General features: G+C 32.5%; 1 protein-coding gene across 3 annotated transcripts in view; it reads left to right on the forward strand.

Moving 5' to 3' along the window:
- The window catches only part of LOC149901375 (uncharacterized), a 36,302-nt gene that overhangs the window by 6,885 nt on the left and 12,047 nt on the right, over positions 1-17,370 (forward strand). For 2 of the 3 annotated variants that reach the window (XM_090111353.1, XM_090111351.1), the window contains exons 4-6: positions 5,830-6,022; positions 6,505-6,696; positions 16,270-16,383. In XM_090111353.1, coding sequence (XP_089967479.1) covers positions 5,830-6,022; positions 6,505-6,696; positions 16,270-16,383 — 499 coding nt within the window. The remainder of the gene's footprint in view (positions 1-5,829; positions 6,023-6,504; positions 6,697-16,269; positions 16,384-17,370) is intronic. The other variant, XM_090111352.1, reaches the window with a different exon arrangement.

The following is a 17,370-nucleotide window of genomic DNA, read 5'->3' on the forward strand; positions in this document are numbered from 1 at the left end:
AACTATAAGGGTTCCGTTTTTGCCATTTTGGCTACGGAACCCTAAAAACGTTCCCATACATAAAATCTTTAATTATTTTCAAAGAAGTCGTTTTCAAAGGTATTGAGTCGTGTTATTTGTTTTATAATAAGTTCCAACGCACATAGGTACGAAGCTGTGGCTATTCTAGTTACAAAAACGTATAACAAATAGACTTAAATGGGAATGACCTCTGCGACTTGCGTTTATTATAATCAAAATTGCTACGTCATACAGTTACCGAACTTCTTCGGCTCCTAGAATAATTTTAGAAAATTTAAATAATTTTTAAAAGAACATTTATTATGCTCGACGTTGGATCTGCTTTTGTATGGGATTAGCAATTGAAATCTCTTCTTGAGGGTCGATTTTACATTTATATACGCTGGGAATAAATTATATCGGGCTCCAGAGTTGCGTTTGTTTTAAACTTGTTAAACAAAAGGAATGATAAGTCTGATAACTATTACAATAATAAATTAACCAAATGCAAATACAATGAAAGCTTGTATTTTAAATAATAATATTAACTAATGAAATATTACTTACTAGCTTTCCGCCCGCGGCTTCGCCCGTGTTTTCAAAGAAAAACCCGTTCCCGTAGGATTTCCGGGATAAAACCTATCCTTTCTCGAGTATCAAAATATCTCTATACCAAATTTCATGCAAATTGGTTCAATAGTTAAGGCGTGATTGAGTAACAGACAGACAGATAGAGTTACTTTCGCATTTATAATATTAGTATGGATTTAAGATATATTCGCAGTTTTTTATTACGATTACTGCTTACTCTTATATATCTTAAAATAATAAATACATACCTATGTACAATTATTCTAATATTGTAAAGGATAAGTCTTCGGTTTTTGTTAGCCACGATTAAACGTTGAGTTGATGCTATCGCTACGTTATATTTCTAAGTAAATGTCAATTATGCTGTGAAAGGCAGACGCCGGCATATCTTGCCGTTATTATCTTTTTGTTTTAAAAAATCTGTAGCAACCTTATTTGTTACCATTAACTTATAATTTAGAATGTTTTGTCTTTGTAACGCGTATCTTTTAAGGTACTAAATTAGACGTCGTGATTCATTTTTTGTACCAGATGTTGTTTATTCAGCGTGTAACAGAAACAACGTATTCCTAAACACAGCTCGTGGATTAGGTATTGATTTATGCACTAGAATTCTATCCGTACCTATATAGGTGTTATGTGCGTAGTCCCTTGCGCGCGAACTAATCTGTCAATAAAATTTACATATTTCTAACATTTATTTTTTGCATTAATTATTTTTTTTTTTATCTATGGATCATAAACACCTTAAAATGTAGTGTAACTTGTAAGTGTCGATTTGTGTATTTTCGATTTACTAGAACCAATTTAAATTTTTTTTTTCAATAAAATTCAAAGCTAGGAGTTAGGACATCTCGGTGGTCTCATTTATGAATTGAGCACAGAACTAAGAAGGCCTTCTTAATCGATTCAGAAACCAATTCTAAATAACCTACTTTCAGTATTGAATTTTATCTATTTATTATTTTATTCATGTTTTATATATTAAATGATATCTAAAGCTAAAATCAAAACCTTTATATTTTAGCTAAAGCTTTTAACAACGACGTATTTAGTTGTAAAGTTATAAATTATTAAACGCAATTTTATTTTGATACGATAATCTCATAAAAGCTCCATAACCTGTTAAGTACCCACTAGTGTAAATTATTGTCACTTTATTAGGCACGTAATGTCACAAAATATATAATAATCACATGGGATTGTAGGATACGTTGTAACATTGAAAGTAAAGCAAACAAAATATCAAAATCTAGGTTTCTCTAGACTAGAATCTAAACTTCTAGAAGTTATAGAATTAATCATCAAATTATTATGAAGTATCTAAGTTATATTAACTTTGTACTATTCCAGAAGCACGTAGCTGTAGGCATTTGTTTACTTAACTATTATAAAATATTGGTTTTATATGGTTTTTTTATTTTTAATAAAAAAAAATACAAAAAAAATTTTACAAAACTATATTTTATTAAAATGTCTTGACAATATTAATTATAAAAAAATATAGGCATATTGCCTTCCGTTCGCTTAAATTTATTTGTACGTTAATAAAGATGCCAATGCCATTAATAATGCCACCATTTTATTATATTTTAAAATATAATGTTTTATAAACGTTTTTATAATAAACGTTTTCTATTCATACCGTCCCTTCATGTCAGTTTTATAAATTCCCTTTCTTTTAATTCTCTGAAGACCCAAAGAAAGGGAATTTCTGAGAAGTCTCATGTTTTTATCGATAAATTATTTCGTACATTTTTCATTGTCTGCGCAACGATGGATTAATTTTGAACAATTTTATAAAAAAAACGACAACCTATTTTAGTTATTCTATAAAAAGATTTCCTCAAGCGCTTTTTCAATATTAATATGTAATACCTATCTACAATCACCTTCGTATTTTTTTTCTAATAATTTAAGGACTGTAGGTACTTCATATTATTATAATAGGCAATGATGTCATAATTTTTTCTGTGAATAAACTCCATGTACTTCTTTGTTCAATTAATTTGTAGTTACGCGTTTTGCTATTTGTATTATTCAAATTAAACATAATTTTCCTTTGACATGTCCGTGTATACGGACACAATACTTACAATATAACGCAATTTTATAACATAAAATTTGATTATAAGTGTATAAATTGCATATTTCTTTTAAATAATGACGAGTAAAAACTCGAAAGTTCTGAACAATGCCAAATATGTATTCATTGGCTTGTAAGATGTACTTGCCGAGTGAAAGTTCAATTTATTCTATCTACAGTCAAACACTTAACAATCATAACAATTTCTATGATTATTTTATATTTTGTCGATGATTGTAATTCTTAACGTATGGAAGGGCTTAGGAACGCAAACTCATTTTTCATAATAGTGGGCTTGATCTTAATTCTGATAATTAGGCGCTTGAATAACGAAAGATGGTAAAAATAAAACTAAATTTAGGAAGGAAGTTTATAGTGTGGAGACGAAAAGCAATCTTATACTACATACATAAATCACGTGGTATGTAATGGCCGAGGGCTAGGACATACAAAGTTAATTATATCTTTTTTCACCCTTCGCTATAGGTCACTTGTTGATTTAAGCAGGCTAGTATTGGTAATCATTATTTTTTTATTTTTTTAACTATTATAATATATTTAATAAAACAAAATCTTAAATTGGAATCGTTAAATGGTATAAAAATATAGTATAAAAATGTGCTTTAACATGGTATTAATATGAGACGTAAAAAAATACAAATAAAAAATATAATGACCCGGTAACCCAACCTTATACAGACTCGATTTTTTTTTTTAATCTCCAGGTAATTTTCTGACCAACCAGTAGTGCCGGTGCCGTTTATTAAAACTAAACATGACAATTCAAAACGAGAGAATATGATATAACTACCGAAAAAAGGATTTTTAGGTCCTTTAAAATTTTTATAGACGAGTTTATTTATAAAAAAAAGAATACCGATAGGTTATTAAGGATTTGCTTAAGTTATATTTTTTGGTTAATATGAGTCGATCATTTTTATAAAAGTTTCTTAAACAAATCCAAAGTAGAAACACGCAGTTTCATACATTTTTTGTAGCTATTCATACAATTGATAGATTTACTCAGCTAATTTATATTTAATCACATGACACACACACACTTAATTCATCGCATGGAGCATTTTTATTTAAATTTAAACGTGAATGTCCTTGTTCAATTATTATTTATTTAAAAACGAAGTTAAACATCGCGCGTTAAATCATTAATCAAGTGAGACGTATTTGCATACATAGACATAAAAAATTAACTATACGTATTACTATTTACAGCCCTGGTTAAAGTTACCGATGACATTCGTCATGGTATGGACAACAAGCAACTTACTGTTCTAACTCTCTTAGATTTTAGCAATGCTTTTAACACGGTAAATCACAATATCCTTCTGAGTTTGCTACGACTTCTTAACTTTTCATCTACAGTTCTTAACTGGTTTCAAAGTTACCTGGGCGACCGGCGGCAGCGTATCCTGATGGATGACAAACATTCATCTTGGTGTGCAGTACCCGCCGGTGTGCCACAGGGTGGCGTCTTGTCACCTCTCCTATTTGCCATATTTATTAACAATCTCACATCTCAATTAACTTCTCCCTACCATATGTTTGCCGACGATTTACAGATCTACACGCAATCAACCCCTGATAACCTACCTAACGCAGTTCATTCCATCAACAACGAACTAACCAACATAGTAACATGGTGTGATCAATTTGGCCTAAAAATCAATCCGTCGAAAAGTCAGGTCATCGTTATCGGTAGTCCTTACCAAATATCGGAGGTTGATTGGGGTATACTGCCTTCTGTACAGATTCGGGGAGAAATCATACCTTATAGCGAGCACGTCAAAAATTTAGGTGTCTACCTGGATCAGACACTATCTTGGTCGCATCACATTCAGGAACTGAGTCGGAAATTTTATGCTGCTTCCAGTTCATTGCGGCGTCTTCGTAATTTCTTACCCATATCGACCAAAGTTATGCTAGCACAGTCCCTTCTCCTTCCTATTATTGACTACGCTGATGCTTGCTTTCCTGATTTATCAGCCGAGCAGATAGAAAAACTTGAGCGCCTCCAGAACTATGGTATCCGGTTTGTATTTGGTCTTCGCAAATACGACCATGTCTCTTCCTTCCGCAAGAAGCTCAAGTGGCTCCCAGTCCGCTTTCGCCGGAATGTGCATTACTTGCAGTTACTTTATCGTGTCCTTTTTGACCCTAAGACTCCTTCATACCTTAAAAATAAATTTGACTTCCTGCACTGTGAAAGCTATTCCCTTCGTTCAGTGGATAGGCTCGTCCTGTGCACACCTTTCCATCGCACGCGCTTTTATGGTGATTCTTTTATTATTACGGCCATTAATCTATGGAATTCCTTACCTATACCCATAAGGCAAGCTCAAAGTCTATCTAAATTTAAGAGCCTCATACGTGACCACTTTTTAAATCTTGCGTTTGAATCGATATAGTATTTTGTATTTGTAGTATTTGTTATAGTATATTATGTTTATATTTTTTATGATGTATTTATATATGTATTCTATATCTTTTGGTATGGTATATTATATCTTATTTTAGTGTGTATATTATGACTGTATTTTTAGTAATATCTATTTATGTTTAACTTTTTACCTACCTCCGCTGTAGTTATATTGTTTTTCACACAATCTGTTGGTTGCCTGGAAGAGATTACTTGTTAGTAATAAGGCCGCCCTCTGAGCTGTTTGTACTAGTTTAAGTACTATTGTACCCACTTTTGTTATGTTGGCAGCACAATAAAGTGTATAAAATAAAATAAAAAAATATTTACTGAACTTATTTGTAAATGAATGAAATAATTATGTATATTACCAACCTAATAATTATTATAAATATAAATAATACATAAAGCGAACACCAACCGATTTATTTTATTCTAAATTCTAATTTACATTAATTCATATTTTATTTTTAAATGTTAAAAAAATCTACTCAGACAGGTTAAATTTTGTCAAAATTAAAATTCGAAATCTAGATTTTTGAATTTATAACGTGAAATGTGTGTTCGATTTTTTGCAATTTTTTGCGATAAATACAAAATGGAATTGCTGAGAATTAGCACATATTAATATTAATGTTTAATAACACGGATCTTACGAGATATGGGGATGATTTGAATTTTATAGATGTGGTTATCTATAAGGAACAATGGTTTGTAGATACACATGTACCAACAATCGATGATGCGCGCGGAGGAGGTCCGACGCCGCCGTCGGGAGGACATGCCCACAACACAGACGGCAGTCAATAATATATTGGCTGCTGCGGCCCGCGAGATGGAGGAAGCCAGACAGGCTGCAAGGACTGGGGAGAGGGTGGTGGCGAGCATACAGACTGAACAGGATAGCAATGGTAAGTGCGAAATTAATAGAGAAGACTTGGTTTCTCTTGAACTTGAACTTTCTCCAAAGATTTTTGAAGTGAAAACTTCTTTTGCGGCGTTGGGTATAAAATCTTAAACTCGCGTCCGGACACGTGGCCTGATCGAAAAAGCGTAAGACGGATGTTTTTTTTTTAGTCCTTATATTCCATGCGTAAGACGGATACCATTTCAAAATATCAAACATGCTGAAAGTTAATAATCAAGTTTTCACTTCTGCCGGCACTCCCGGAGTGCAACCCGTCTTTTTTTTTATATTATTCAATTTCCATTCATCGCTTTTACTTTTATAGTTTGAAAGAAAGAAAGAAAAGGTTTAGTTTGGGATATCGTAGGGAAATGTTATCTTTATTTAAGCAATTGATATCAAACGCAATAGCATAATTTCTTTTATTATTTTTTTTAAATATTATTTTATTTATTCATTTTGCAATGTTCTGACTCCGCAAAACAGGTCTAAAAGAACAATTATCCCCAGCACCCACACCGTCAGAAGTGAAACGCGAATCCGAAGACGACAGGCCAAAAAAGCGGATGTCCATAATGTCGCCAGAAGACGACAGGATGCGCGTCAAGAAGAAGACCATGACGGTCCGCTTCCAGGACGAGAAGACTGAGGAACAACCGAATAAGGTCACTTCACCCAGTGAGTATCAATGATGGATTTGCAGGTGCCGGATTTTGAACCAGATTTGAGACGAATTTGTTTATGTTAATGGTGCTGGTGGCTGGTTGGTGGGTCGCCTGATGGTAAGCGATGTTACCATGGTAACCATGGTAAGCCCATGGATATTTTAGAGATATAGCCGCAGAGTTATAGAGGAGCCAGGGAGTATTTTAGCTTTTCTGCACCCGTACCGTGACCCGTACCGTCTTATAGCATTATAAGGTAATTTCAATGTGGAAAAATGACAATGTCGACACTAACCATACTGGAAAAAATACTGCTGTAGGCCGTCATGGTATCCCACTAGGTAGGGATTATAATTTTTTATTTATTATACATATAGGTATGTTTGTGAATCTTTATTATATTTATAAGTGCAAAAAATACAGGATGATGACGCCCTGCAGTCGGTTAACTTTAAATATTAGTTCTTTGCTATAAATTTACTACTTTGTTGTTGAATTTTATGTAATATAAAGTTGAAAGTTATGTAATTTAAACTTTAACAGTATTTCTTTCTTATCGTCAGACGTTATGCGAAAACTGACTAATTTAAATCTCAATATTCACACCTCAACAGGACACTAGTGCGTTATTCTATGAAAACAATTTCCAATAACTAGAGTCAACATTTTTTTCTCGGTCTTTTATTTGAAGAAAAAGATAATACTTGTTAATTACCATCCATAATTGGTTATTAAAAGTTTTTTCATCAGACGCTATCGGGTAAATCGCGACTTAATTAATAAAGTGTGAAAATAAATGCGTCGCAATAAATCGTAAATCTCATAAGTTTCGGAATGCACATAATGCCAAATACAGGTTTAATTTCGCGAATATCTTAATTTCGACTCCATTTTATAATAAAAAAATGCAAATCGCATTTGTATAAATTAAATTCTTTAATTATTATTCAAATTAGGCTTCCACTAAATAATTAAAGTTTAATCTATTCTTTACAGATGTCTATGTTAATAAGTCTAAATTAATGTTATCTTAAGATGCGAATTATCAAGATTTCGATTCGCAATAAAGATTCGAAATTCAAGTTTGAATTTGGAATTTCAAATTTGAATGAAATCCTATTTTTGAAAAAAGAAAAAACAAAAGATGTCAAGGTTTTTAGGGTTCCTTTTTACGTAACAAAGTCGATAGTCGGGGTCTATTATTAGCTACAGGGCGAGCGATAGTTAATATGAATGTAGAGGTATTGAGAGCTTTATTTATCAGCCTTAAATTGGAGGGTGTAGTCCCGCTTTCAACCCCTGTCTGCGATATTATATATATGAAAATATGATTTTCACGTTGCCTTTGATGAATGATACTCGGCATTTCGTTTCAATGGAAGCAGGAAATGGTTAAATGCATTGGGATGAATACGCGTATATTTTATGCACATTTTTGCGAAAGACGTGCGTTTGCAGCGTTGATTTATTATTGTAATTCTTTTGGGAATTTTATATAATAATGCATTGTAATTTTAATGATGAATGTTTCTTTTGTAACACATTGTTCTTAATCTAAATATATTATGTAAATGTAAAAACACGTAAATACTAAATAGATCCGCATGTACACGTTAAATATGAATAATATAATAATTTATAAAAATTATAAAAAGTACATTTGGTCATTAAAATCGTTACGCTCAATGAATATACTAACCTCATTTTAGGGAAATGATGTGAAATTTAACTCAACTATTATCGTTTGTTTTTGTTTTCTAATACATACCTATATAATTATAAAATAAACTGTTTTGTTTATATATAATACATAATATAATATGAGTTTATTAACGGCGTTGGAATTTAACGGATGATTAATTACGTAACGTTCAGTTTAACAGTCGAGTTAAATAAAAAAAAACTGTAACATCCTGTGCACGTAATGAAAAATGAAAGTTGGGTACTATTTGAATAATGTAATAAAAAAAAGTTAATTAGTATATAGTTACCTACGTCTATGCAATAAAAAAAAAAGTTTTTTTTTTTAACTAAAATACGTAAATAAAATTTAATACTCCTGTAAAACGGATGCGAAATTTCACAAAAAGTTACGTGTTTACGTAAAAATTATTTTGTTTGTTTCACGATTGGCCAGTTTTATGGGAAATTTTATAGTTAACTTTATAAAATGTGTTACTTTTGAAACATGAATTAATAAAATATATACATAAATTTTTATTTTGTGCTAATAAAATCTTATCTTACAGTTTTTAAAAACCTCAAATAAAAATATAAAAAGTAATAAAGCTTTAAATTAAATTGATTCATTAATGATTTGCTTCGCAGTTCTGACGTCATCAGTAAATTAAAAAATCTGGTTTTTAATTTAATACTGATGACGCCTGAACTTTTTATAATGAAAAATTATTACAATGCAATTAAAAATGTTATTCATCCTACGGCTCTGAGTGTTTTTTTATGAAATATTAAAAGCGATTATTTACGTATAATATAAATTAAAATAATAATAAATAACTAATTAAAAAAAATGTTTGATTTCAACGAAGTATGGAACTATTGTATAAACAGGGTGTAATCGTTAAGTGTCACAGGCGATTATTCCGTAACTATAACAGCCCCCCTAGTCAAGTGGCTTTCTGTTAGCGTAGCGTTCAATAGAATAGAATACGAATGTATGAGATAGATAAGTTATCTACAGCTTACGTCAATCTCATACATTCGTAGTCTATTCTATTGAACGCTACGCTAACAGAAAGCCACTTGACTAGGGGGGCAGATATCAAAAAACTTTAAACTAATATTCAAAGTACTATACGTAATGAGTAAAATGGCAATAATAACTTTTTTTTAAATAAAACGTGAAAATATATATCCAATATATCCAATGTACTACCTATGTTTATTAACATATGTCAAATACCATACCTACAATATGTCAAAAATAGAATATGTACCTACTAGCAAGTGTCAACTAATAACATTTATATACATATTAGAAACAAAAAAAAAATCATAAGAATTTTCCTATAAAAAAAAGAATAACCGCTCCATAAAAAACAAGATTACGTTTTTTAAATATTTATAAAATCCACCCGAATCATAATTTTATCACGGTTCTCTTTATTGCCAATAAAAAATATATTTTTTGATTATCTTCAGGTCATTACTCGGACGTTTCTTTTTTAAAACATTTATATTTTGTATTACGGTGTTTTTAATGACTGTGTTTATGCGAAAAAATATGTACTTTAGAAAAGACAACGTGTATAGGCACAAAAAAAACAAATATACATAATTAATGTAAAATGATTTAAAAAATCCTTATAAAATTATCTTTGCATTATTTTTTTTGGACCGTAATTAAAAAATTCGCAAATATCAAATATCGCATACCTACTCGTAAAAAAATTATAAGTACTGTTAATTATTTCTACAGACAAAAAAATACCGTATAAACTTAAATTATACTTTCGTCATAAATCTTATTTGGATATGGTTCATTATAATAAATGCATATAAATTGCTAAATATTATTTTATTAAATATTTTAAACGATACTTTATTTTTATGATTTATTAATACTTTCGAACAAGTTTTACCAATTTTTGTAATGTAGTTTATGGTTAAATTTTTAATAATTATAAGAGTATTTTACAAATTAAAAAATTCATATAATGTTCCACAATTTATTTTATTTCTAAAAGCTTGTATATTATGATGCTTTATGCAAAAGCTCTTAGTAGAGTTTTAATTTTATTATGATTAAAGTATAGGTTAGAATTTAGATTATTGGTTGCATATGCATCCGACGAACTCACATTTTGACTTCATATTTTATTATACCTACTTATCAAGTAGAATTTACATGGCAACTCAAAATATTCACCACTTAAAATTTCAACAAATCTATAAGAATTCTAATTATCTACTACTAGCTTTCCACCCGCAAGCTTCGCCCGCGCAGTCAAAGAAAAATTCGTATAGTTCCCGTTCCCGTGGGATTTCCGGGATAAAACCTATCCTCTTTCCCGGGGTAAAAAGTAGCCTATGTCCTTTCTCGGGTATCAAAATATCTCTATACCAAATTTCATGCAAATTGGTTCAGTAGTTAAGGCGTGATTGAGTAACAGACAGACAGACAGAGTTACTTTCGCATTTATAATATTAGTATGGATAATAAATACTTGTCAATCATTTTAGACAACGTAAAATGTATCAGCCATGAGTCATAACAAAATATATTGCAAAAGCGAATAGTTCCCAGTAAAAGTCTTGTTCTAAGTGTATGATTGGTGGTTAGCTGGGTCCACACCGGCCGATCCATCGCGATCCGATCGCGCGCGGCAGGCGCGCGATCCAAAGATGCGGGCGGTGTGGACGTGCCGCGCGCGATCCATGCACGCGTTTTGCCGCGCGCGATCCCTACCTCGTGCGATCCGTTAGCGGGCGGTTTTTGTACCCGCTTCAAAGGTGCCTCAGTTGCGTGATGCGCGCGGTGTGGACGGTTGTGTTGGATCGCGCGATCCACCTCACCATGGACATCTCAGAAAGTCGAATATCTCAAATTGAATAGCATTCATTCTTGCAAAATTGTGTTCCACTTCATCTGAAACTAACTCTGCGTACAGCTGAGTCCCAGATTCCAATCGATTTTTGTAAAGTTGTTTCACCCAAAACCGTCGATTTCTTTTTTTTGATTTTTTGCGCGAACATTTCAGTGTAATAAAAGTTACTGCTGCAACGGCAAGACGCCGCCGTTGTACGTGTGACTCCATATCGTACAAGAGTTAGACTGGCTGAATCACGGATCGCCTTAGGATCACTTGGAGCGCATATTTTGGATCGCAAGTTTTTAAAGTGGATCGGCCTAACATGATCCACGATCCGTGCTCCGCGATCCTGGATCGCGGATCGCGGGATCACTGGATCGGCCGGTGTGGACCCAGCTATTGAAAATGTAATTAGCTGGGTCCACACCGGCCGATCCACCGCGATCCGATCGCGCGCGGCAGGCGCGCGATCCAAAGATGCGGGCGGTGTGGACGTGCCGCGCGCGATCCATGCACGCGTTTTGCCGCGCGCGATCCCTACCTCGTGCGATCCGTTAGCGGGCGGTTTTTGTACCCGCTTCAAAGGTGCCTCAGTTGCGTGATGCGCGCGGTGTGGACGGTTGTGTTGGATCGCGCGATCCACCTCACCATGGACTTCTCAGAAAGTCGAATATCTCAAATTGATTAGCATTCATTCTTGCAAAATTGTGTTCAACTTCATCTGAAACTAACTCTGCGTACAGCTGAGTCCCAGATGCCAATCGATTTTTAAAAATTGTTTCACCCAAAACCGTCGATTTCTTTTTTTTTATTTTTTGCGCAAACATTTCAGTATAATAAAAGTTACTGCTGCAACGGCAAGACGCCGCCGTTGTACGTGTGACTCCATATCGTACAAGAGTTAGACTGGCTGAATCACGGATCGCCTTAGGATCACTTGGAGCGCATATTTTGGATCGCAAGTTTTTAAAGTGGATCGGCCTAACATGATCCACGATCCATGCTCCGCGATCCTGGATCGCGGATCGCGGGATCACTGGATCGGCCGGTGTGGACCCAGCTATTAAACTAAACCAGTTTGAACACGCGCCTTAAAAACATAAAATATGCTTTGTCCAAATTAAATAAGGTATTATTTTGTACTATATTGTAGACCTGTGTTTTTTGGTCCAATATTTCCTGGCAATTTTTAGTAATCATTGATTATTTTGATATGGATTCTATGCAATTTAAAATTTATTCTCGCCCGAAAAAAATTTCAAGAGCCAATGTATCAGGCAATTATGACACTATAAATTATTTTTGAAGTGAAACTTCTTTATCGGGGTTGGAAAAAAATTTAGTGTAACATTTTTTCGTTACGCGTGACATTTTTCCATTACGCGCCATCTTTTTCTTATCCCTACCACGCGTGATTCGACGTATTTCTGTAAAGTTGCATATAGTATATTATTTTTTGAAAAATAAGGTTAGAAAGAAGTTTCACTTCTTACGTGTGTACACTAGTACACGCACACATTTTTGTTTTGTATTACTGTATCCATAATTATTTAAACATGTGTATGAATTATAAAAATAATTCGTTAATTATAACCATTTTCTACTTTAATTAATATTTATTATACATAGATAATATAATAAACAGTTATTTTTACGATTTAAAAGTCACAGTTGAATAATATATGCAATTATAACTTTCTCCCGCGGCGTTGTAAATAAAATATGTATAATTTAAGATTCAATAAAAGGGTGCCGGGGCATGGGTCGCATTTTATGAATTCCTATGAAAATGAATTATTAAATAAATTGTTTTATCTTTTCGGAACACCCAAAATGATAAAGAGCCTAGGTATGAGCTGCATTGTTAATGTCTTTTAAAAATGTTGTCATTATTTTTTAAAACAAAAGTCGATCTTTAATTAACATTCAGGGAACATAGTTAACATTCAGGGAAATTGCGAAAATACGACTTTAGGTCTGTTACTATAAGAAAATTTAATATAGTGGAGACTGGAGTGCATCTGCAAAAGCGTTATTTCTCAACTATATTTTATGGCACGTACCAGACTTACAGTGGGTAGTAAGATTTTTGTCCTGTAACTTTTATTTCAAATTTTATTAGTAACACATTAATGTTATTTATTATTTGCAAAACTACCTGTTTCATACTAATACGCGTAGAGATAAAGAGAGCATGGAAGAATAATAATTTATGTGCAACGTAGACGGAATATTTAATATGTCCAGAAATAAGGCATAAATCTTACAGAATCCATGTAATTAATTTAAACATGAAATAGTTTTTCCGCCACAAAATATTATGACGATGTGGATACATATTATTTTTTTTAAATCTTTTATTATAGCTAGCTGTGCCCTGCGGTTTTACCTGCATTGCTCCGCTCCATTTGGTATTAGCGTGATGATATTATAGCCTTCCTCGATAAATGGGCTATCTAACACCGAAACAATTTTTCAAATCGGACCAGCAGTTCCTGAGATTAGAGCGTTCAAACAAACTTTTCAGCTTTATTATATTAGTATAGGTAGATTATATGGCTCAACCAATGTGAATCAGTCTTTAGAACAGACGCTAGACTATGGTGCTATATAATCATTATCACAGACATTGTCTAACGATGTCTTGGTTTTTAAACAATAATTTAGTATAATTTTTCATGCTCTGACGGCAGCTCGAGCAATTTTTATTACAATACGATTGCAAAAGCGCTTTTGTATTTAAATTTATGATAAATGCTTACGTATGATTTATACATACTGGCTAGAGAATCGAATTTATATGTTTATTCGATATAGGAATAATTTATAAAAATACAATAAATTGACTTTGAAAAAATACTGACACATTTCGCCTTGATAACGTTATAAATAGTAATTAAATGTAATATTTATGGATCTGTATAGACAATGAATTCAAAATGCTAATAGATGACATTTTGTCATATATAATTGGAATAAACATCTGCCCATGTAGGTACCCTCATCTATACTAATATTATAGTAATATAGCATCTATACTAAATAATTATAGCTGAAGAGTGTTTGTTTGAACGCGCTAATCTCAGGAACTACTGGTCCGATTTGAAAAATCCTTTCGGTGTTAGATAGCCCATTTATCGAGGAAGGTTATAGGCTATATATCATCACGCTAAGACCAACAGGAGCGGAGCAATGCGGGTGAAACCACGCGGCAGAGCTAGTATTCAATATATGTACTTTCATTTATTTAGCTGACATGTGAAATACGAAATAAATATGTGCTGTAACGAAACATGACGTAGTGGATCTCACCAAGCTATTTATATAATATTGATATGAGTTATTCACTAATCAAATAAAATTTTGTTTGTTTACATTACTGTAGCAAAGGCGAATCTGCAACGCAGTTGGATTAAAGTATGATTATTTTGTTACACGTATTAAATTTAGTATTTTATCTTAGAGAATACATACGGATAAAATACATACGAATCGTTTTAAAATATAATTTATTTGCACTTCGAAACGAAAGAGTACTAGAAAAGGAATTGAAGATGCCTGCATTGGAAAAAAGAGCAAACTCATCAACCAGTTTATGCGTATATCTCCCATATTATCGCGTCGTCTCCTCTTTAAAAAAACTAGACAAAAAAGGACAGTCTATCCATCAATATTTTCATTACTTTGCTACCTTAAACGGCAACATATACTACACTATATGTTTTATTAATATCTTGCGAGTTTTCTTACAAAAAACCTGCCGGAAAATTTTAATCGCGTTCATATTTTCAAAGGGCTCGCTTTAATATTATATGAAGGTACTAGCGACCCGCCCCGGCTTCGCACGGGTGCAATGCTGATACTATATACACTACAGAAAAACTTTTAACGTTGTAATTATAATTTGTATATAAAAACATAGCGGCCCGGCCGGCCGGTACCGCCGCAAACGGTACGTCCCGCAATTTTTAAATCTGTAATATCTTCGAAAATATTCACTTAAATCATACGGTGTAAAGGGCCATATAGATCTATATTAAATGAACAATGTATTCAAGGTTTTTAATTGGTTAAGGATTAATGCTGTATTGGTTAAAATCGCTTCGAAAATTAGCCATTATTTGTCGTAAAAAGTAAATGACAAAAAAAAGTTATTGTGGGTTATCCATAAGAGATAGACATATGCCATCGCGGACTTTTCTGTAGACCTTTTCAATGTGTACAATACTTAGTACATTATTTTGATAAAACTCGTAGGGTTCAACCTGCGTTTGCAATGTAAGCGGAAGAAATGTAATTATTTACGACATCACATTAGAAACCTCAAAAATAACAGTACTTCTCCACTATTTAATGGATGTTATTATACATATAAACCTTCCTCTTGAATCACTCTATCTATTAAAAAAAACCGCATCAAAATCCGCTGCGTAGTTTCAAAGATCTAAGCGTACAAAGGGACATAGGGACATAGGGAAATAGGGACAGAGAATGCGACTTTGTTTTATACTATGTAGTGAAGTGCGCGGTTGAATAAATAATAAAGTTGCAGAACACGTTCCGTTTATTTGTTTTAACTTTTAAACGTACATATCATTGTTCGTATTTCCAACGTTTGTATTAATTATATTAAAAACATCGCACGACTTTTATAAACATTGCTATTTAATTATTAAATACGCATTTGATAAGGTATATTATAATTCTTGTGGCATGTTATATATTTTTATACGCTAAAATAAAAACATATTTTATTATTTATCCAGAGGCAAAACGAGTTCTGTTTGAAAATTTTAATGTGTTAGTCACATTTGCTAAAATTTCGAAGATTTTTGTCTTTATATTTCGTTCTCCAGATTTTATCCTGTTTGTATATCTGGCAGCAATAAATCATGTCTAAATTTATTTATTTGTAATCCGACCCTAAATAAGAATTTAGAGGGGTCGACGATAAACTAATTTTGTACATTACGTTATCAATTAAATTTATACAAAATCTTTTAATTTTATGAAAGATAATTTTCTTATTTTAGACGCGACAAACAACGGCGACTCGAAGGACGCAGAAGGAAAGCCGGGCGGCATCAAAGTTGTGCAATTGGCCGTGCTACAGAAACCTACCAATAATGAACATGATGATTCTGATGGTAATGAATTTTAAATATCTACGTATTTGCAATAAAAAAAAAAACAACTAGACTAATACGCTAAGAAATACTTACAGTAATGAACAATTTTTTTTTCTAAATTAACTAACCTAACTGTTCAAAATATAAAGTAAATATATTGCTTTTATTTTGCATAATGAATGTTCGTATTTGTATAGCTAAATGAAATATACTTTTTTTTGCATCATTTCTAGACACGTGGTTATTAAATTAGCATATTAATGTATTTAAATATTTCTCTTATATCTCACATGTCACGATAACGCAGCATGTATTACCATGTTATAAACATGCATAATGCATATTATATTTGGCCTAATACTAAAATCCTTTTAACGCTAAATACATAGATATCTAAACGCTTCATAGCTGTACTGTATGAATTCTATTTGTACTGGTTACTTGTCACTGTTTTCGATCCGGCTCGAAGGATCAATAAACCTTGCCACCTAAACACTTAAAATAGTGAGACTGGAAGAAAAACTTTTAATAATGTACTGGTACTGGATTACTTATTCGAAAAAATATTCACAACCAGCTGCCTGGGCAGACGTTGTTCTGCCCTGCCTCCATAATCATCCTTGTGCTTGAACAAAAACGTTTCATAAAAATTAACCAAGTTGGTCAAGCTGTTCTCGATTTATACGCTAAGCAACACATTTGGAGATACATTTTTATTATAAAGAAGACTGACTAGCTTTCCGCCCTCGGCTTCGCCCGCGTTTTCAAAGAAAAATCTGCATAATTCCCGTTCCTGTGGGATTTCCGGGATAAAACCTATGTGCTAATCCAAGTTACCCTCTATACGTGTGCTAAATTTCATTGTAATCGATTCAGTAGTATTTGCGTGATAGAGTAACAAACATACATATACATCCATCCTCACAAACATTCGCATTTATAATATTAGTAGGATGGTTTTAGCACAGAAAAGTTACGCACTTACGCATCTATGATAATTTATAT

This window comes from Colias eurytheme, chromosome 17 (genome assembly GCF_061535395.1).
Source record: "Colias eurytheme isolate Ceu_HAF_F1 chromosome 17, ilColEury1 Martin Lab GWU primary, whole genome shotgun sequence".
In the NCBI taxonomy this organism is placed as follows: Eukaryota; Metazoa; Arthropoda; class Insecta; order Lepidoptera; family Pieridae; genus Colias; species Colias eurytheme.